Source organism: Aythya marila, assembly GCF_965140915.1.
Source record: "Aythya marila genome assembly, chromosome: 2".
In the NCBI taxonomy this organism is placed as follows: Eukaryota; Metazoa; Chordata; class Aves; order Anseriformes; family Anatidae; genus Aythya; species Aythya marila.
In genome coordinates this window covers 37,931,250-37,954,774 of record NC_139043.1, presented here as the reverse complement: position 1 = coordinate 37,954,774, position 23,525 = coordinate 37,931,250, and the positions used below count along the sequence as shown (strand labels likewise).

The following is a 23,525-nucleotide window of genomic DNA, read 5'->3' as shown; positions in this document are numbered from 1 at the left end:
CAGAAATAAAGCTTGAGCAAAATGACTTCCATCTGTTTAGATTTATAGAGTAGCGGGGAATATATTTTCCAGTTTCAATCAGTAAATTCAGGAGCTACTGCTTTGGAAAACCAGCTCTTTTTGCTGCTTAAAAATAAATAAATAAAATTGTAGCACTTAGAGACATCAGCATCAAATCTCACGTGGGTTCTCATGAAGCAATTTATTGCCACCTTGTATAATTTGTATAGAAATGCTCCAACAGCATTAAACTGCTTAACCCAGGCTGTAACAGACTGTGACATGAAGAAAAAATGAGTCCTACATACAGCCATGGGAAGGGGGGCAGCAGGGAAGGGATTTTCTGTAACAGAGATGAATAAGCAGATTGCTATCTGGAGCTCCAATGGACCATGTTTCTAGCTGTGTAGCACTGTCCTTTTTCACATAAGATGCCTAGATATCTCTTGAGCCAACAGAAATAATAAATACAGCACTTTTTTTTCCCCTAACAGTGTGGCCTTTTTGCACTCAGGACCTTGACAGACTGTCACTCAGTTTCCACTCCCCACAAGGAATGTCCTTGAATGGCCCAAGAGAAGCCAGGAAATTGTTACTAAGTATTTTTCATTCACCTCTAGAATTTTCCACATTTTATCCAACATGTGTGAAGCCACTGGGAAATATGGTTAAATGAGTTAAGCAGACATCACCCATCTGTGCATCTTAGGGAAAATAAAAACAGTGCTGTCCCTTGGAAATCTTTCTTGGTACATAACCAAAATCAGAGGAACAGCCACCAATTTGAAACTAAATCTAGGCAAGGCTCTTGTAGGAAGAAAGTGAGAAGCACTTTGAAAAAAACTGCTTCTTCTATTTAACCCCAGTCTTCCTGCTGTGCTGCTTTTCGAAATGTGAGGTGGTCCTGGCAGCTGGGCCCCTTTGACAGTCCTGAAGGCTACTGGACACCCAGGGAAAACACGACTGCAAATTATATCCACTTCAGATGGTGTTAAAAACCTGGCATTCAGCCTCAGCTTTGAATTTTAGTCCCCTGACAAGTCAAAATTGCCATGTTGCAGCCTTTTCCGTTTGTGCAAAAGTTTTATAATTGTAGATTAGAAGGCATTGTAAGAACACTATGTTTCATAAAGTCTCGATTCACCCTTTAATATTGTTCATTGCCATCCTTTCTACTAATAAAATGATTGGTAATTTGTATCTCTCAAACAGTTCCCCCTTGGATTTCTCATGCACTGAAAAGTCAGATGCCTGACATTACTGTGTAAAGTTAAGTGCTTAGGGTTAATGAATGGCATTAAATTTTATGAGGTCATGTCCAGTAGATGTTAAAAGAAGCTTAAGGGAACTTTATCACTGATAGAAATTAACAGTTGGCATGAAAGAACGCCCGAGGGAGTTCAGTTCTAAGCAAAAATAAAATTGGTGGTATAAAAGCTAAAATATAGAGTCATTGTGATTAATGTAAACATTTTTGTTAGGTAATTGGTTACGTGTTGCAGTAAAAGAAATGAGACCTCACAGCTTGAAAGGAAAGAATATTATTGTATTTAGAAAGCAATTAATGTTTCTAGTCAAATAAAGAAAAATCTACATCACGTACAATATTTATATTCTTTCAGTAAACATATAACCTTTGGGGCTATATTTATCAAATAGTCAAGTCTCCACTTATTTACATTAGGTTTTTCTTTGGGCAAAATGTGTTTTCCCTAGTGGAGAATGTTATTTTGTTTCATTAAACCTTTATTTCTACTCACATGCGTTGCTTGTATTACAGACCAAATGAGTACATTTTGTGCACTGAAAGTCATCTAAGGTTTGTGTTTTGGGGTGACTGACGGATGGCATGAAAATTCTGTTTAAAAAAGAAAATGGCTACATTAACTTATGGATAGATCTGTTTTGCATAATTATGTGGGGAACTATTCAGTAATTACACTAGTATTCACATGCTGTAATTTTCCTCGTCTTTATTCACTGTCATTCCAATGTGAGGAAACAGAAAACTTATTCAGACGTATATATTCTGTCTTGCTCTGTCTTAAAACCCGCAGTCACAGTATATAGTACTTTTTCAGATAAAGTCTGTGCTCAAGAAAGACACCTCCTGTCACTGTGTGTATGTAGATCCTGCACCCAATCTTCAAGTCTTTAATATCACATTGTATGTATGCCTAAATGACCTGTTACTGTCCTATCATTTGAGGTCTCTGCTGTCTGGACGGTCTTGGAGGTAACAGCACCAACCTTGTTGAGAATGTAGAGTTTTATTATTGAAGAGTCAAAGTTTCTGAATCAGAGCTTTTTTTCTCCTCTGGTTGGTCAGAGAGGTACCATATCCTGTTACCTAGCATCACAAATCATAGTCACATCTCTAATTTGGAAGGGGAAATCTGAAAAAAAAAAAAAAAAAAAGCTATTTTTAGAATTTGTTGCCTATCGGGACTGTTCTGTTGCTCTCCGAATGATTGTTTTTGTGATTTATTATGAAGTACAGACATGAATCACACCTTTCCTTATTTTCCTACAAAAAAATCCAATGTAAAAAAAAAAAAAAAAAAAAGATACGATCTGATGCTCAGTGACATTTTCTTCTTGTACCCAGACTGTTATCTCTGGCTAGAAGATACTGTGCATTTTCTGTCTTAGGAAGCTGGTGCAACTGTCTAGAAAAATTGACTACTCCTCAGCATTTATCCTATTACCATGTAAGCTAAATCATCAGCCTTTTAGAAAACTTCAATATAATTGTTGTCAGCAAGAAAAATCTAGTCATACTTGTCTAATTTGTGTTTTTGAAGTCTCATAATGCTTACATTTCCAAATGCTTTGTACTTGCATCCTTAGTTTCATCCTGAAGCACCACAAGAGCTTTCCACTAGTCATGGTCCTCACGGGAGGGTAAGGGTAGGGAACAGAAATCTGTCCTGTGATGCATTTTATACTTCTTCGCAGAAAAGTTATGTGGAGTTTTTCCTCGATATCTCTTAACAGAGGGACCATTGTTCCACAGACTGTGTTACACTATAATGAATTGAAACATTTTGTCATTCTGGTTGTCACTTAGATATATTTTTATATTCTGATATTGCTGTGGACTTTCATCTCTAAGACATCTAGAGCTTACAGCTAATGCATATATACCTTTTGCTCTTCAATTTTTTCCAGATCTGTCATTTACAAAATGCATCTGCTTTTGCACCAGCAAAGTGCACAGTTGGTGCTCTCCAATTAACTAAGGCTTGATTTAAAAGAATTTTGATTAAAATCTAGTGGTTTTATTATGCTTTGGCATATTTTGATTTGACAGCTTTAAAAGTTTTAGCACAGTACTTCTTTTATACTGTTCAGTGGCATTTTTCCACCAGCGAAATTTATATTAAAAATAAAAAAAAAAAAGGAGGGTTCTGCTCCATTTCATGGCTCTGAGGTATGGATTTGCTGGGTACATAATGTAGTCTAAGAATTAGCAGCCTTAAATTAGACAGCTTCAGATCAGGAGCTTCCTGGATTCATTTTATACAACGAAGCTAGGCAACTTCAAGTTCAGGTGTCCTTTTTTGATGCTGGTTCCTTCTGTATAGTTTGATTGTGATAAGGGTGTGTGATATGTTTGATTGGGATAAGGGCTGTTCCATTGGCAGCAGGGACATCCCTTTTAGGATTGAATACTTGAGACTGTAACAGTCTTATTGGCCTTTAGATTGTTGGCTTTTTCAGACGATCTTGCTAGTGTGCCAGGTACTGGTGCTATCATAGGGTGGAGGTATCCAAACATTAAAAAAAAAAAAAAAAAAAAATGAAAAGAAAAACAACTATGCACTAGAATTGTCCTGCTCCTAGACTTCGTTATTGATGGAGTATCTCCTTTAAGTTTTACCCACAGAACTTTAAACTTTACCTGGACATTAAGTAGCTTCTTCAAAATCATTCACATAATAGATTTGCTAAGGAGTGAAAAACTGTGCTTTCTATTGTATTACAAAGATAATTAGAGGAAGTAAAAAATCGTACGCATTTCTGAGGCGTTATGTTCCTACTTTCATAAACCATTGGCTATCTCCTTACTTTTATGTGTGTTTAGCGCTGCTAAAATATGTTAAGTAGTTACATTATTAAAAACATGCCTTTTTAGTAGATAGGAGCAAGATCCTATGTCTAACTAATTTAACAGATTATCCTATGGTTTGTGTTGATATAAATCCGAAGTAGCCTCTTGGACCTACAGATGTGACGGAAGCAGTTGTGTGAGGGGCTCGAGGAGGGTACAGCAACTGGTATAAATATCTCGGTGCCCTGCTGCTGCTTCCAGCAGTGCAAAAAGGAGCTGTGGTAGCGGGGGGAGCCGGCTGCAGCTGGGAGGCACCGCAGCAGAGCTTTTAGGGGTGGCAGGGGGGCTGCAGGTGCCCAGGTGCATCCGCACGGCTTGGGGTGGTTCAGGAACTGGCCACTTCCCATTATGAGGCTTCCTTCACCACATATCGTGTACTTTTATAAATTTCTGGGCGTTGCCCACAGGTTTCATCTCTGTGACAAGTTTCTGATTTCAGATTTCAGATCTGTTTTCTCTTCCTCAGAGCCGATGCCAACAGCTGAGTCGCTGGCTCTTGAGGGGGGCAATGCCAGACCCTCCATGGGATACCAGGCAGCCCCGCTGGCTTTTAGTTCCCCGTGTGCCTGAATTTCCAGGTGTCCATTTGCAGCAACAGTGCTGCTGCTGCTTTTGTTGTTTCTGGTTGTTTCCTAGCCATAAATGCTGCCTGCTATTCTACCGAAGATGAGCAAGTAACTGGTTACACGTGTGGCAGCACAGTAGCCAAGTGGGTGCTCTGATTTCATGCTATACCCCTTTGCGTGTATGTTCTGGGCAGATGGAAGCGGTATGATTTTTTCATGGAGTTTATAAATATATTTACCCTTTGGAATCATGTCCAAGAAAGTACTTTCTGCTTTTGGGAGAATCCTTTGGCATCCATCAGTAGCGCTGCCAGTCACCAGCCTGCGATAGTAGCTTCCTTTAATAAGAAAGAGCAAAGAAAGCAACCAGAGAAGTGCTCTTGCACTTTTTTAACCTCTGGTCCCGTTTATCAGGAGACCACCTAACACACTGCAGGAGGTGATGCTGCATGTCACTACCATGCGCTTCCTGGCTGGCTGGCCTTTGTCCTGATAAACCTGTTCTTTTCAGCTGAAAAGCTAGCTTCATGTTGAAAGGGCAATTCTGTTTCAATAAAAGAGCACTTAATCCCTTCTCGTTTGTCTTATACTATCATTTAATCTTGGCAAAACAGCAGTGTTAGAAAACTTCCACTCAATCTTTTTTGGCTCAATTTTTTTCCTAGACTCAATGGAATATGCATTACCACTTTTGAATATGAAAATCAAACCATACTTACATATGATTTATTATCCTAAACAGAAGGATTGCATTTATCTATAAGATACAAATGTGGTTAAAAATAGGATGTAATTGAAGTAAATTAAAGGACAATAGTAGCCTTCAAACATATAAAGAGGTGGTATGTTTTTCTTATTCTCAATGTAAATGGTCTCTGGAGACCACCTTTTTACACTGATTGTGCGTGTCTAAGATTAAGCAAAGCTGTATGACCAGTGCTATCTCAGGAGGATGCTGAGTCATTAACTCATGTTTATTGCCTCTTGCCATCTTTAGATTATTGCAATTTATAGCTCAAATGCCTTTTTAGGCTGTTTATAAGTTAAAATTAGCTAAATTCTTCTGGAGGCAAGTGATAAGTCACTCGGCATTTCTATATCATGGAAAACAAGTTCCTAGCGATGATTCCTGGCTACTTCTAAGATTTTTCTTTCCGTGCAAAGTCTAATTGTGGTACTCATCCCTAGTTATGTGTATTACTCAATTCTATGTTTTGCTAGATTTGCTGATTTGCCTATTTTTTTTTTTTTTTTTACCAGCATATGCTCTTAAAGAATTTATTGAAGTTAGAGATTATATTATTTATTAGGTATAGAGTATCCACTTTGACTAGACTACATTAAAATGTTCATATATTATTCTGGAGTCTGAGTCACATTTGATGATGGCCTAGGATGTTGTTTAAATTATGTAATGTAAATGGTCAGCAATGTTAAGTAACGGATACAAACTGTAGAACTGAGCATATGAACAGAATTAGGCCTAATACACGCTTGGAAAAAACACAGGTGCATTAGAGAAAACAAAGACTGGGGGGGGGGGGGGGGGGAAAGCACATTTTTACCTTATGTGGATTTTTTTTTTTTCTTTTACCAGTCTTATTGCTGCTGGTAATAAATTCAAAACGGGCATTACTGGATTAAATGCTTACCAACTTAAGTGGAAGTTGCATTTGCTTATACATGTATAAGCTAGTATTATATGGTTTCTACAGAATGGGAAGTAAGCTATTTTTCCATGTTACCTGCTTTTTCTGAAGAGTTTTTATCACTAATATCACCACAGATAAATTTGGTCATCCCATCATGCTCAAACACATTATATTAAAGCACCTCCAGATGTAAATTATTTAAGGTATTAGTACATAGCAATCACCTGAGAATTCTCCTCAAGCATTCCTGTGCATTATTACTTCAGTGGTACTAGAGTAAAATTCCTTATTCTATGTATTTTATTGGTTTTAAAGTAATTATAGTGCAGTTGAAATTAAAGTATAGTTCAGCCTATTTTAGTAAACACAGAAGCTTATTCAGGAAATAAAATATAAAAAATAATTGTTTTGGATATATATATATTATTGAATTTTATTTTAAATTCATCTGCAAGGGTCTGTATATCTTAAACACTAGTGCTACATTCTAATTTTGAAATCAGTCACTTAGACTTATATATATATATGTTTTCCCATCTACACTTTTTCACACATATTTGCATGTGGAAAAGCGGTATGTGAATGTGCGGGCTAACCTAATGACAGAGTTGGTATTAAGATTCGTGAACACTTGGAATCAGTTTCACTTAAAATGGAAACCCTCTTATTTTTGTGTGCCTTAATTTAAACTGAAGTGCATAGATAAAATTATTTCAAACAGATTTTGCCTGGAGAATACGAAGAGTTTACTCATATATGCGTATACACATATGCAATTGTGATTTCTTATGCAAAGATCATAGAAGATGCCACTTGATTGTCATAAATCAGCAATCCAAAAGACACTGGATTTGACTGGGTTCGAGCAACATGCAATACAAGGTACTCTTATTATCTCCAGAAGTTTTTGTTCCTAACTGCAAACCAATGTGTCTGCCTATCATATTGTTCGACTGTTCTGCTGCCTTTCTGTAGGGCTAAAACAGGCTTTGATTTTGCACCTTTGTGTCAGCGTTGCTTGCTTACTTTCAAATGTCACCAGCTTTCACTATTGCAAAATTAGCATTTGTGCGGGTACTCTATTGTGTTCTACATTTGTGTTCCTTTCCTAACTTGCATAAGCGTAGAGGGGAAAAAAACACCATTAATGCTTCGTATATTTTTCTCATATCAATATTGAAGCATAAACAAGTGAAGTATTTCACCCTGTGTAAGACTTTTTACCTAATGGTAAAGTCTCACAGTTAATTATCTGCACAGTCTGCTATCATTTTTTGCTTAATTCCTGGAAAAATACGATATTTTAGGGCACAGTAGTTGGAACTGAAATGCTACAAAGAAATCTGTAGCAGGCAACATGTGCATTGAAAATACGTATCTAACGCTAAATGCATTTGAAGCAAGGGATAGTCAGGTTTGTACCTGAAATCTTGCTCACCAAAAAGTTTTGACATATGTATTTCAGAAAACTTCAACAACTTGCACAGAGTGAAATGTTCTTCAACTTTCCAGCCTAATAATTATTTTATAAATATCAGAAGTGCAGTGCACTTAATTCTTTAGCTAAAGGCATTATTTTCAGTTTCTGTACACTGCTTCGAGCTTGCTCCATTTAATCATTTTAAAAGCTTATTTGGTGCAAATTGAATTTAACACTGTAGTTGCAGGGGTGTTATGTAAAAAGTCCGAAAGATCGTTTGTAGTGTAAGGCTTATTGTACAAACGATTGAGCTTCAGAGCTGGAGCATCGACCGAGTCATCTTAAACTCTCCAGCACCCTCTGTTGACATGATAAAGCAATGCCTTGTGCATTGCTCCTTTATTGCTAGGAAATCTATCAAAATACATAGCAGAGAAATCAATAATTCTGCTGTGTTTTACTTTTTAAAGGTCTAGTTTATGTAGTCAAATCTTAATTTGCCTTATGTTTTGGGATTAGTTTTCCTTTTATTTTTATTTTGTCTTCTCCCACTGCCATTCTAGTCTGTCGGTGGACCCAAATCAGAAAGCTTCAGTAATCTTAGTCGTGTTGTATTTTATTTATTTTTTCTTTGCTGCGGAGATCCCGAAGACTTTCCAAACTGCATATTTGGTGCTGTAGAAATGCAAATTGTCTGTTCCTTTGTAAACCTTTCAATTGTCAGACTGCTCTCTTTCAAAATAATAGAGGAGCCTGGAATCGCCCATGCTAAAATTAAGAATTTATAACTGTATGGAACAGATGTTTTCATAAACATTTGCTATAATTAATTTCAACTAGGGGATTGAAGGAACAAAGCAGTTTTTCCCTCTTCAAAACTTTATTGCCTTTTCCCCATACAGCGAACTCAGAAATCTTTGCTTTAATATTGTTAATGAAACAAATTTACTCTTCTGTTTGGTTTTCACTGTGAAAAAGGAAAGCTTAATTTGAACACGATACTGGCCTTTGGAACAATGAACAGATATGTTGAATTTCAAACATTGCACATAAAGAATTAAAATACAGATCGTAAGTCTTTAGGTGCTCATTTCTGAGACTAAAACTCCGTGGTGTCAATTGTCAGAGATTCTTACATATTAAAGTAAATTTTATGCAGATCAGTTTGATGAATATGTATCTGTGGAGTAAATAGTATGAAGGAATTTTATGTTTGAAGAGTTGTGAACCTTGGTGTTACAAAAAGCAAAGGAGTCTCGTGGCATTATATATAGTTTTAATGCATAGTAAAATGCTTATTGTATGTTGATTACCCCTTTATACTCACAATAAAGGTCTGCAATCTGTTAAGCAATTTTTTTTTTGTTTGCATTATGTGAGGAATGCATTTTGACTAAAATCATTCTTCCATATTTGTATTGTCACTAGTTTTTCAGGGATATTGTTTGAACTGTATATAGATTAGGACTAGAATTTTGATGCTATTGTGAAGAAGAAAAATATCCATACATTATTGTTCTGTTTTTACTAGTTTCTACGTATTATACAAACATCATCTAACGAAAAAAAATCTTTAAAATTTTAAAATAAGCATGGCTTAATTGTTTTACACCTGAAAGAACCAGTGCAGCTGCAAGGATTTTTGAGCAAACTAGAATTCCTGACTGATCTGTCATCTATAAAGTGTGCAAAGAAAAATAGGTAGCTGTCATTAAAATTACATTTCAGCTTTCAATAACCATTTAATGAGTAGCGTAATTATATAAGTATGGTACCTCAAGTACTTCACTCAATAATTAAAAATAATCTCATCTTTAAAGTGAAAGCGCTATAATTATTATTTGACTTAACCAAGACCACTGTTATGATCTCCAGTGGCACCTCAGATTGTTCAAAGTGGTTTTGAAAGTATAAATTAAAATTGGATAAATCATTAAATTATTAAGCTTTAAATATGCTGAAAATGAATATAGCATGAAATTTGGAAGTCATGTTGTAAGAACTGACAACCTTAGACTGCAAGCATGTATTTGTGTTAAAATTTTCCTTGTCTTTAATCATAAAACACTGCATTAATTATTGGGTGTTTTATATCAGCCTGAACTTGAATTTTCACGATGGTTAAATAAATTTTGTTTTTAAACAAGATTTTAAACTTTGATAAGAATACAAAGAAAATATTAAGCAGAGTGCAAACTTGTCAGCAAAGAGATCTCTATCTATTCTGATACTTGTGAGCAGAGGAATGCACAGTTTGATTTCCTAAGTAGGAACGCTTTTACCATCAATTCTGAAACTGACAGCTATAAAACCCTTCCATAGTTGACACAAGATTGGTAAATAGTTTATCACTATATAAATAGATGCATATGTGTTGTGTACCCACAAGTAGTCATGCGTGCATGTGTATACACACATGTACATACATACATATGGATAGATATGAAAATTTTCTCAGTATCAAAACATATATTCAAAAGACAAGGATTTAGAGTTATTTACAAAAGTTAGGAATATAGCCATAGATGAAGGGAATTTTACTCAAGCTTCTTGTCTTAGTAGACCCGCCACTGTTTGTGATATGTTTCCCAGCTCTTTTCCATAAAGAGTCGTGTGCTGAATTTTTGCATCTTGCACGAGATAGCTGTTTTCAGAGAGGTAATGAAGGAGATGATTGAGCAATCTCTGATCTCTCCATGGTTCTTCACATGCTTTTTCACTCTTGTTGAGCACATGCTCAAGGTGCTCATTGTGCCTGGTAGGTACCCAGAGCATCTTCTTGCTCTTGAAATGAAGGGCTCTGCAGTGCTATCCAGTTTCTTCTTATTGCCTTAACTGGGGGCTGTGCCTTGCACCTTAACAAAGCTTTTGTTTGAGATGAGGTTATACTACCAGCATAGTAATCTGTTTAAAAATAAAAATATAAAAACAGTGTGTATATTTAAATTTGGTTTCTCCTTGTTACAGTTTCTACATGTGGCTTTCAGATAATGTTCAGAAAATGTATTTGGCTTCCTCTTTATTCTGGGTTCATCTATTTTATGCTCTGTCTATAGTCTCAAACACATTCTTACAAAAAAAGTTGCTGCAGGTGACAAGTCTGTGCATTCTGTGTGAATCTAGTACCCTAATAAGTGTACAATTTATACATATCCTTCTCCTTGTATCTCTGAAATCCAAAGAAGCTGGCATTTAAAATGTTCTTTTTTGACTGTTTAGTAAAAGCATCAATTCCAAGTGATGCAGATTCTCTGGAAATAGATTCTGGCTGTGTCCAGATGTACCAGCTCCCACCCACTAGAGTCCCAGCTCCCTTTAGCCCTCAGTCTCCATGCACAATATAAGACTTAACTAAAACACAGCAAAAGAATTATTTCAGGAGAAACATTGATCATTCCCAGGACAGGGACTTTCTCAGTTAGTACAGCAGCAAGGTATTCAGATGACTTTCAGTCCCTTTGAAGGGACTGCCTTGTTTTACTATTGTATTAAAACCAATGACTCCTCTAGTGCCTCTAGTGCTGAAAGCTGGGTACTTACTTACTTTGTTACCAATGCTTGTTATGGTACTGGTTGTTTCCCCTCTCTTGCCTCCGCAAGTATGATGAGATTTACTTTTTTTTTTTTTTTTTTTTTTTTTTCCACCAGCTGTTGCATTTGAAGTTTGGAATCATTTTCAGGAGGTGCAGGGCAGGGTTGAGGTAGCATCCTCTCTTTCTTCAGCAGAGTCCTTCTTCCCATTTTTGAGTCTCAGGATCTAAAGATTAATATGATGTGGAATCAGTTAGCATTTTTGAAGTAGACCACAAGTTCAGTTACCAACATCATGAATCTTGCATTGGTATACAACCTAATTTTATCAGAAACTTGTATCGTTATCACTGACTATACAAGTAATCTCTGTTTTCAACTGGGAGTTCACCGTACCTTTCAAAAGCAAGGCTAACTGAAACTTGCCTGCAGAGAGGTGATCCAGGGCATGGATTCCCACAGCTTATTGTCATTAGTTAATGAAGCACCTGTCCCATTTGTTCTTGTAAATTGTTGACTATGAAAGCTTACCAGGATTTGCTAGAAAGACTTTCAGATAACAGTAGGTGAAATCTAAGGAGTCCTCTTTTAAGTCAAATGAATACTTCTCACTTTGCATTGTCATTTTTATCACTTTAAATAACAGGCATCTAAATCTTCATTCAGGATACTATTAACAGATATATTTGTCTTAAAAGGGATAGAGCAGGAAAACGACAAACAAAAACCAACAATAGCAACAAAAAAAAAAAACCACTCAACTAAATCCTTTCTATGAGAGCTCGATGTACCTGCTCCTATCCAGCTTTGATAGCTGCAGCTAATGGTAAGATGGAGCAGCCAAAGTGGCTCTCAAAAAGTAACAGTAACTTGTCTGAATATGAGATTTGTTAACAGTGGGCGTACAATTAAGAATGCTGAAGAATTGCAGTGGTTGTTTAAAGAAAGGAAATTGTTGTTTCCTTCTGGGAGAGTGCTTCAGAACAAAGAATAGTACAAGCAGAGTAGTCTGTGAGGGACAGCTGACTCCTGGGGTGTCATTTTAATCTTAGTGGATGTAGCAGATCCCACCAAATGTTCACTGTTGGATCCTGATGAAAAAGAAGCTTTTTTTCACCAAAATTCTGGTTTTCTTCACAGAGCTCAGTAGACCCTTTAGGCAGGACAAATAGTTTATTAGAAAGATGAAAAACGCCATGCTTCACAAAGGTTGCTGTCCTTTAAAAGAGTTCCAAAAGACCTTTTTCAGGATATGAACTTAGCATTGTGAATGAATTTTCCTTTTCAGTTTGACTTTCCACTCTCAATTTTAAAACCTCCAGAACTGCAGTCAGGAAAACAGAGCATGCAAATGCAGCCAAAGTTGTAGAAATAAACATGAATATTCTTTTCGGTTCCATAGGTTTCCATTTCTCATTCTCTTCTCTGTTCCTCTTCTGGACCTCATCTCATAAAAGATTAACTTCTTTTCTCAATGTAGAAGTGTTCATTATTATAATAGTAAGAGAAGTTTTTTTGCCAACAGTTGTTCATTCTAAATGAGTGAGGAATGGAGTGAAGAATGGCATTTCATACATTTCATACTTTTAATATATCAGGTGTTATGTTTCTGAATTTGTCAGTCTAGAATTACTAATTACAAATGTAGACTCAATTAATCTGAGCTGTTTTGTTGTTTTTTGTTTGTTTGTTTTGTTTTTGTTTTTGTTTTTAAATTAAAAATAAAAATAAATAAAGCTAACCACCTTTCACACAACCCTGTCATTCAAATAAAGAAATATTTAAGATATCACTGGGTACGTGTTCTTGGGAGGACAAGTTTTCCTGGCACATGGGACACAATGAAAATTTCTAGTAATATTAAATCTTAGATTTCCAGGATATTCAGGCTCCAAATTGAACATGGTGGCTAGTTGTTTCCAGCCACCTGGCCAGCTGTATGAATATAAAGATGCAGAATTGAGAATTTGCTAAGTAAGTTTTATCATAAACTAAAATTAACATGTGCAGTAAAATCAGGTGCAATACTTACTGATGCTGTATTATTTATTACCATGATTTGTCTTATAACAAAGGCATCTTCTTTTTGTTTTGTATTAGGAGGATCAAATGAAAATGGAAGCACACACCACACTTCAGATTCTGCTGGAACATTTATTTCTTACAGGTTCGTAAGTTTTGGTATTTATTTTCCAATTTTAAAAAGTTTGAATGTAATAAATACAGTCTATTTAAAACAAAAGAACAGGTCTGTCTATTGCAAGGCTATTATGCGCTCTAAATTGCAACAGTCAATAGACTGAAGATGAAGGGTTAAATTAAGTAATGACCTGGAAAACTTGTTTTCTAGATATTTTTTTTTTCAGAAAGTTGTTCAGAACACTTAACTAATGAAAGTTTTGGCTGTCTGTAAGCCTTTTTTTTTTTTTTTTTTGCTTAAATATGTAGTAAAGTAGAGTTTTTACCTGAAATAATAGAAGTTAAGCTAAATGTTGAAATATTTAACTGGTCGGGGTTGCCTTTCTGATTTTCTCCAAAATAACTGGTTCTATGGACCACATGGAACTCTATTTGTTCGTTATTGCAATTAAAACAAGCAAAACCAGGATTTGTTAAATTTTAAGGGTTTTGGACAGTAAGTTAATATTTCAATTCTCTTGTTAGCAAATACCAGTAAAAGAAATATGGTGCTGTGGAACTTTTTGCAGAACTGTCATTAAACTTGAGTTTTGCGTGGGTAAATACCAGAGGATGTCTTGTACTTTAAAGCACAGAAGGGTAATCATCAGATCCGTAGTTTCATCTTTCAGACAGCAAAATACTGCCTCTGCTGAAAATGCTGAATCTGTGTCCCTGTGACTGGTAAATTAATAGTAAGATTTGTGCTAACTAGAATTGCTTCATCTGATTTTGATGCTTAAGTATGGCAAAATAAAACAAGCCTACCATCAGATTATTTTGGATTCATTTAGTAAACTATGATGAATGGCATCTATTTCGTTCTTTCTTTGTACTCTGCTGTAGTCTGTACTTCGAAGTACTGTGGCCAGGCAGGCAGGAGGAACCTGCCTGTTTGCCTTGTCCTGGTTGTGATTAGGTGGGGAATATCTCCTGCTCTTGAGCCAACGAGCTCCGTGAGGAGCCTTCAGGTGGTGGGTGGCTGGGAGGGACACAAGTGGAGAACCTGTTGCAGACTGGAGGCTTGAGAGATTGCTGAGGAAAGCAGAGAGCAAGCAGCTCAGTCTTAAGGAAGTATATTGGGTATACATGGCAATGGTTTAGCAGCAGGGAGACTGCAGGGGTGAGAAGAGCCTGGAAGCTGCCCCGTGTTACATAAGAGACAGTTTCAGCAGGCTCCAAAAGGGACCTGCCTCTGGCCAGAGCAGAGCCCAAGAGCATTACTTGTTGTGCCTCTGGGAGAGCAGATAATGGAAAGGGAAAAACTGCTGCACCACAGCAGCTGGGAGAGAGGAGTGAGAAGCAGCCCTGCAGCCCCCAAGGTGAGTGCAGCAGGAGGGCAGGAGGTGCTCCAGGCAGGCAGCAGCAGTTCCCCTGTGGCCCATGGAGAGGCCCCTGGTGGAGCAGGCTGTCCCCCTGAAGCCCATGGGTCCCACATGGAGCAGATCTCCATGCTGCAGCCCATGGAGGAGCCCCTGGTGGAGCAGGTGGATGTAGCCTGGAGGAGACTGTGGCCCATGGAGAGCCCCCGCAGGAGCAGGCCCTGGGCCGGAGCTGCAGCCCGTGGAGAGGAGCCCACGCAGGAGCAGGGGGCCTGGGGGGAGCCGCCACCCACCCATGGAGGACCCGTGCTGGAGCAGTTTGCTCCTGGGGGATGGACCCCATGGTATGGAGCCATGTGGGAGCAGTTCTTGAAGAGCTGCTGGCTGTGGGAAGCCCACACAGGATCAGTTCAGGAAGGACAGCATCCTGTGGGAGGGACCTGACGTGGAGCAGGGACAGAGTGACCACGAACGAGCGGTGGAGATGAAGCATCAGGGACTGACTGCAGCTCACATACCCCATTCCCCTGTGCTGCTCAGGGGGAAAACACAGAAGAGGGTGGATGGGGGGAAGGTGTTTTTAGTTCTTTTTTAGTTTCTCACTGCTCTAGTCTGCTTGTGATAGGCAATAACTTATACTGATCTCCCTATGATGAGTCTGTTTTGCCCATGACGGTGACTGTTGAGTGATCTCCCTGTCCATATTTCAACCCTTCAGCCCTTTCTATCATATTTTCTCCCCTTTTTACTTTGAGGTGGGAGGAGTGAGAGAGCAGTTGTGGTGGAGTTTAGCTGCCCAGCAGAGTAAAACCACCCAAGACTTTTCATAAGGACCTAGAGGGAGCAACAAAGAGTTTGTTGCAGTTCAGACACCCAGAGAAAGCTTCTGGTCTGAGAGCAAGATTGGAAAAGAAAAGTAATGCAGGGATGCAGTTGGCCAGGGTAGCCAAATCCTTCAAATTTGCTGTGTTCCAGTAAATGTTTTGTTCTAATTTAAGTTCCGATGAAACCTAGTTTGGGTGATGCCAAACCCTTTGAGGGTAGTTAGAATGTTCACTTTAAGAATAATACGTTAGCAGATCCATTTCAAGTTCCTGGCTCAATTCTCTGCCACATTTGCATTTTCAAACTCCTGCAATATACAGTTTTTAAAAAGGGCTCAAAAATACCACCCGGAATAATTTTCTTGCTTTTCAGGTGAGAACCCTATATACAGAGACCATGTGCTGGTTTTGGCTGGGAGAGATAGAATTTTCTTTGTGGCTCAAACAGTGCTGTGTGTTGTGGATTTGTGATGAAAACAGTGTTGATAACACACTAATGTTTTAGTTGTTGCTGAGCAGCGCTTACACAGAGCCAAGGACTTTTCTACTTCTCACACTGCCCTGCCAGCAAGGAGGCAGGAGGTGCCCAAGAAGCTGTGAGGGGACACAGCCAGCACAGCTGACCCAGGCTGACCCAAGTGATGTCCCATACCATATGGCATCACCCTCAGCAAGAAAAGATGGGGGAAAGGAGGAGGAGGCAGGGACATTCAGAGTTACAGCGTTTATCTTCCCAAGTAACTGTTACATGCGATTAAGCCCTACTTCCCTGGAAATGGCTGAACATCTGCCTGCCGATGGGAAGTAGGGAATGAATTCTGTATTTTGCCTTCCTTGCAGGCACAGCTTTTGCTTTACTTATTAAACTGCCTTTATTTCAACCCAAGTGTTTTCTCACTTTTACCTTTCCAATTCTTTCCCCCATCCCTCTGGGGTGGAGTGAGTGTGAGGCTGTGTGGCACTCAGCTGCCTACCAGAGTTAACCCACAGCAGTCCATGATGCAGCCTCTAAAAAATAGGCAGAACAAAATTTAGCCAGATTAGCAAAAGGAAGGAGTTGAGAGTTCTTCTCTGCCACTAATTCCACGACATATCTAAAGGTTAACTCAAGAGCTTCAGCTGTTGTACCTGCCAAAGTAAAATTTGAAGAAGCCAGCTTCAGCTCTGGTTCTATGAGAGTAAGCTGTGGGGTCAGGGTACTAACGCTGTCATCCTACCCCTTCTTCACTCATGCACTCGCGTTGGTGAGCTGGTCCCAAAGGACTGAACTAACGCAGCTAGGGCAAGGTTTGTGCTGATTTGGATCATGGTGTCAGCCTCCCAGATGTTTGGATGAGGATCAGTGCCAGAGCGAGGCAAGCAACTAGAATATATGCGTAGGAGTAAGTGGAAGGACAAAGGATGGCACCATTTACTTCAGTCAGACTGCACCACAGTGAATCCTTGGCCTTCAGTCTAGGCAGTCTGTGGTTCATTGATGGAGGCTGCACACCCTGAGACAGTATCACTATAGAATTGTGTGGACTGATCAGGTATAAGACACCCAGGCTCTAGATTGTGCTACACCTCCTTTGCATTGTTTTGGTAAAATATGTAATGGGAAATGATTGCAGTGCTGGAAAATTCAGTGCTTAGCACTGACCCATCAGTCTCAAGACTCAAAAGACTTCGGCATGTATGACAAATGTCTCATGCTTATGTTTTGTCAACACTTCTGGAATATTACCCTTTGTTACTACAAACTAATTAGAGCAGTCTTTACAGTGTCCTAAGCTTATTCCAGCGTGCCAAACCATCCGTAGTGCTCCACAAGTAAGTGGAGAATAAAGTTGGCCTTTATATCTCCATATTCCTTAGTCCAAAGTGCGTATAATAAATATGACATTGACTATGAATTCCACTGAAAAATAATCTGTCAGAGAGGATTACGGCTCAACTTAGAAAACTGCAGTTAATTAATATTTTAGAAGCAGTCCCATATACCACTGCCAGAGTATTATTGTTATAATTAGAGGCAAGATGATAAAGCAAGATAGTACGGTATATATGTTTGTGTGTGTGCATATGTATGTATATATATGTATATATAAAAGAAACCTCTGGCTTTTAATAGTTGCCAAGCCAGCACCGTTATTAAGTAGTATTTACAGTGTTTAAGGTGTGAAATGAATATTTTCTGCTCAGTGGCAAGTAATTGCCATCATATAATGAGACTGGCTGTAAATTTGCTGGTTGGGTTGGATAGTGTGTTGATAGTTACAGCTCTGGGCTGCATGTTATGTAAAAATGAGCAGCTGATACCTTATGAAAGACTAAAAGGGGAATCTTAAACTACCTTGAAAAGTAACGATGGTAAATATATGTTATTTCTTTAAGGACTCATTATGGATTTTTATTTATTTTAGGATATTCTCAGTGAATATTGTTTCAGTAAATTACTGATTTGATAAAACTGATGATAGTCTTGTTTATCCACCGTGTTTCAGTCTACTTTATTAAAGAGATTGGCTAGTGGTTTTTACTCTAAAAGAGGCAAAGCCGTCATTGGATCATTGTAGATGTCATGCTTGTAGAAGGCTACCAGATGCAAAATTGAATGGGCAATTTTCACTGAAGCAAAAACTGCTTTATGTTTTTTTCAGTAGCAGTATCTTTACAATTTGTTTGGGGGAAGAGGCAACTCCAAATGTATAAAAATATTTAAATGTGAGCATGTTTTGCAATAGCAAAATCTCAAATTTTAGCAATTGGAAAGTGCTCTTAAGAACATGGTCTTTTTACCACAAAAACAAACAACAACAACAAAAACACATGGGAGTGGTAGAAGGGGGTTGTTACTTGATCTCAACACTTCATTTTAAAATACAAGGTTCTGCTATGTTCTACTGTTCGTATAAGACTCTACGTGTGTGTATGTATTAATTAAGGATGCCTGCTTGTTACCCTTTGATATATTTATAGTGCCACATAACTATTTGTATGGTATGTGGGTTTTTTTGTTTTGTTTTGTTTTGTTTTTAATATGGTCCCATCACGGTAGAGTTTGTAGATCTTTCTTGTATTGGTCACAGCACAGATTTAATGCTGCTTATGTTCAGATAGTGAGTGAGCATTACCCTCTAGGTCATAAAGCTTTTAAATAATGTAAATGGAAATCACATGTGACTGGCACATATATTTCTAAATATTCTGCGAGTTTGAATGCATCGTGTCAGGTCAACCAGAGAATTTTCTGGTTGGTCTTGAGGCTCTGATGGAAGTATGTGTATACTTGAGAAGATGCTTTTTTAAGAAGATACTATGGAAATTCTTTCCTAGAACCATGTTATCAGAATTTGAAGTTCACTATTAGAAAAATTTGAAAAAGTATTTGCACATTTAGTAACTCTCATCTTTAAAACATAAAGCTGGGGAAAATATTTGAGCTCTACTGTGCTGTATTATTTTATTGCTACGGTTGAAGCCTTTTCTGGATGTGCAGATTAGCTGGACTTTGCCAAAAGGAAAAGAAAAATAGGTGTGGGTCTGTAGTTTCAGTATCTGCAATGCAGTGCCACTGGAAAGTAGAAATACTGTCTTTCTCTTGCTTTCCCAAGGGCAGCTGACCTTCTCCTCGCCAAAGAGGTGAACCCCTTGCCAGCACATATGACTACAGACTATTACATTAATCTGTTTAGCCTCAGTACCAGCTGCTTGCATGTTTTTAATTATCTTATTAGATGATATAACAGTGACCTATGAAATAAAATGAAGGTGAGTATTTTTTAACTTTATTTTACAGGCTATTTTTCTAAATATATTTTAATGACCTAATTATGACTTTTAGGGAGAGCCATTGATGCAGACATTCAATTTGGCTGATAGAATCTAACATCCCAAGGACACTTATTTTCTTCCAAGGTGGATTCATACATTAATACTGCTTCTAATAAATATATAGCCTAAAAAAATCTCACTTTTCATACTTGTGTTGTTAACTTTATGATTCAGAGACCCATGACCACTGTGATGGATAATTTCTTAATACATCTCTGCACTTGTATATAGGTTTAATTTCTATGCTATATATCAAGATGAAGTTCTTTCCTATGTGGCTTAAACTCCATGTTTAAACATGTGATGATTGCTCAAAGTTGTGGGATATATAGGCAATGTATATTCCTCGTTCTGCTGATATTTAACATAGGCAGTGGATCTGGTATAAGAAATACTTTGTTATTCCATTTTCTTCCCCTCACTTCTTACAGATTATGCTTACCAGATGTTTTCTTTCTTACCGCAAAAAGGCAATGTGGTCCTGCTGGCTGAGGCATGTTTCTTGTGTGCCAGCCAACAACTGCAGGACTGATAACTGAGCATACAGAAGAAGGACTGCAAGGGGTGCAAGCTGTTCCTCCCTATTTCTACCCCTTTCCAAAAGCAGGTAGTAAAACTAGTTTGATTCCTGTTTGACCTATGGCTTTTCTTAGCAGCCGAGCGAGAAATGGCTACAAAGCCTCTGCGCTCATATGCAAAGATGTAGGCAACATATACCCCCACCTTGTGGAAAATTCTTGTCTTAATCTGTTAGGAAGCAACCCTTTTCAATTTACAGAAGTCTTTTTAGTCTTGTTCATACTCAGGCAGTGTTTCTTTATTGTTTTACAACTAAGCCACCCCTGTGCAAGTATAACCTATGTTTCCAAACTTTATCCAGTATGTGACCACATGTAATCAAGAGCTGTAAAGAACAAGCTTTTTCTGCTAGATTTTTAAATATTTTTGAGATACAAAAAATGTAGAGTAAAAGATAAAGTAGTGAAGTAGAACTGCACTTGCATTCAGTAAGAATTCTCGGCACTTGCATCCTTCCCTTCTTTCCACAATGAAGTAGCAATACTGGCATTCATGTTTTTGTTTTACCTAAAACTATTTTTTAGACAGCATCCTAGTTGATGCTCTTAACTTGCAAAGAGTCCTTTTCACTACAAGTCAGTTTTGTCTGAGAGCCTGTAAAACTCTCTTCTTGAAGTTTCTGGTTCTTCTGAACAACTCATCCTCTGAATGTGCGTATAATAATTTTCTGGATGTACCGGTTTGTGCCAGTACTCTCATCTCATCCCGTTTTGTGAGGAAGTTAGCAATCCCATGTTGCAGATCTGTTATTTACAGCAAGAAAAAATGACTTTTTGCACTGATCACAGTTTTCCTTCAGAAGGCTTTTTTTTTTTCTCCAAATCCAAGATCATGGTGGCACCTACTGAGAGCTTGGAAGATTTCCCTATTTCTCTGAGTGTTTTCAAAATTATATTCCTTTCTTTTCATGTTCAAGGACCCTTGTATAACATTCCATCCCCACCTTGTCAGACCTCTTTTATTGAATTCCTTCCTTCCACAGCTTGTCCAGTCTGCACTCCTTGACTGTTGTGATAAGGAATTTACCAAGGATGGCATAAGACAAGGAAGAAGTTATCACTGAGGAGCTCAATCTCTGTGTGCAGTATACGTTTTCTAAGATCCAAACGTTTCAGGAGATAAAAATTGTGGATTTTCTGAGATTTTCTTATCAAAATTATGTTATTTTATAAAGAAGTAGAAATGTAATAAGGCTTTCTTTCTGTTTGGACACAGTGCAAACCCTTGGAAAATACAGGAGAGCAAATTTTGCATTGCTTAATGTCTGAGATGCTCTCAACAGAGAATCGGAAAGGAGGAATTGAGTACTAGCATCTTTTGTCAGCAAAATACTTCTTGGCATGTTGGTAGCAGAAAAGAAAAACTTAGCACATGAGGAGAGGCTGTGAAGGGAGAATGGCAGTTTCTTTCTAGCATCTGTAGAAATAATGTTAACATTTCAGTTTACTCTTAATTTATTTTGTTGTACTTGAAAGTTGTTCTGTATACCACTGACACCATATTCAGCTGATCTCTCATTTTGCCTTGATAATATTTTAAGTGTTTTTCATTATGGATTTCTTACATTTTTCCGCTCTTGATAACATTTGAATGATCATGGCAACAGGGAAAAGTGTATGAGAACTGGAGGAAAGCAAATTTCTCTCTTGTCTTCAAAAAGGTAGGAAGTAGGATTCAGGGTGGTGAGACTTACCTCAATCCATGGGAAAGTAATGGAGCAGCTAATACTGGGAGCTCTTTCCAGGCACATGAAGGGCAAGAAAGTCATCAGGAATAGTCATAATAGATTCACCAAGGGCAAGTCACAGTCACACCTGACCAAGTTGATAACCTTCTATGAAAAAATGACTGTCTTGGTAGTCAAGAGGAGAGCAGTGGACTACAGTTTTAATTGAAAGAAGTTTGAAGTCAAAAGCTAACAAAAATGATATCCAGTTGAAATCAATCTAAAGAGCAAAGATAGTTTAGTAAAAATACATGTTTTTCAATAAAGATAAGAAGTTCAACAGATTAAAGTTAAATCATGAAATCACTCCTTTTCTGATGTCAAAGCATGCAAAATGGGTGGACTTACAAAGTTAAGCCATAATTAACTACATTAACTAGACATCTGTGTTTGTAACACTGCACATCATAACATCCATGTTTTGAGCTTGGGTACATGTTATGTCAATTCTAGTCCTGCTCTAGCTGGTCTGTTGTGAGTAAACAGAAACATTGTGGCATTTTGTGGCATATTCCTGCAAAATTATCTCCACTTTCCCTGTTCCATCCATTTTTTATTTCATGATTTATAGAGCTATAGGTTTTATCTTTTCTCCTTCTTAAAAATCCGTGTGTTTGTATACATGTAAGAAGGCTGCATGCATATGCATGCAAAATTCACAGAGATGTAGTTAGCTGTGGGTCAAAGTTAGCAAAAGGGAGAAGTAGCAAATTAACACTGGAAATACCAGTTAGAATGAAGCAGCACAGAAAGTCTGTCTGCAGCCTCTATCATGACTAGAAAGATGGAGGGAATTAGCAATTAAATGATTAAAAGTTGATGGGGTGACACACCCTCCACAGTGTTTGCAACTTTACCTTTGCTGTAGAGGCAGGTTAGCCACCTTGTTTAAACCATGTGCCTGGTATTTAGATGGCAGCCTTTGGGTGTGATGATGAGGTATGCCATGCCCAGCTCAGGAGAAAGAACTCTACGCAGGAGACCTACAAAGTAAAAAATGTCTTACTTGGGTATGCAAAGAATTTCAAAGGCGTTGGGGTGGAGGGTGTTAAACTAGAATGCCTTGAATCTGCAACTGGCAAATCAGTTACAATACAACTTAGAAATATAATAATAATAAAATAAATGTAGCACAGTTTCTACCATTGACCATGGTGTCTAAATTCCGTTTTGTGGATCTGTGAATGGGTGCAGAAAGCAATGAATAGAGGCAAACAAGCTGATAACATTCGGACTTCCAGCTGGCTGTAACAAGAGTTCTTACCAGATGCTCCTACAAAAGTGAAACGATGACAGGGTTAGAAGCAAAGTGTTGTCCCCATTCAAGACCTGACTCCCTGGCAGAGAAGGATCAAGATGAAGTGGGCAGTTTTGAGTACAGAGAAAGGCATCTCTTGATTTTTTGCCCAGCCCAGTGCTCTGTACAAGAGTTGCTAGTAGGGGTACAGCCTTGTGCACTTCCAGGGACTGCACTGCACACACTCTGGTAGCTTCAATAACCTTCTGTTTTATTTTTGCTGGAGTTTTTCTGTTTCAGAAAGTGATTTTACCATTCTTCATGCAAACATTTTTAACTGTATGTCAGCCAAAATTAGATGAAACCTGAATGGTTTAGAAAATCGGGCCTTTGAATTTTGAGCCTCCCAGCTGTACAGCCATGCATATTCACACATATATGGCTGTTAACTCTGCCTTATATCCCGAGGCAGGAGTTTGAGAAACAACAGAAAAAAATACATATATTTTCCAAGGAGAGTGATAAGCCTTCACATGAAGGCTGTCAAGTGGATTTTCAGG

At 38.0% G+C, this 23,525-nt stretch overlaps 1 protein-coding gene across 5 annotated transcripts in view; it reads left to right on the top strand.

Moving 5' to 3' along the window:
• TBC1D5 (TBC1 domain family member 5) overlaps positions 1 to 23,525 on the top strand; it is a 318,698-nt gene that overhangs the window by 142,475 nt on the left and 152,698 nt on the right. For all 5 annotated transcript variants that reach the window (XM_082754395.1, XM_082754394.1, XM_082754396.1 and 2 more), the window contains one exon: positions 13,384 to 13,450. In XM_082754395.1, coding sequence (XP_082610521.1) covers positions 13,384 to 13,450 — 67 coding nt within the window. The remainder of the gene's footprint in view (positions 1 to 13,383; positions 13,451 to 23,525) is intronic.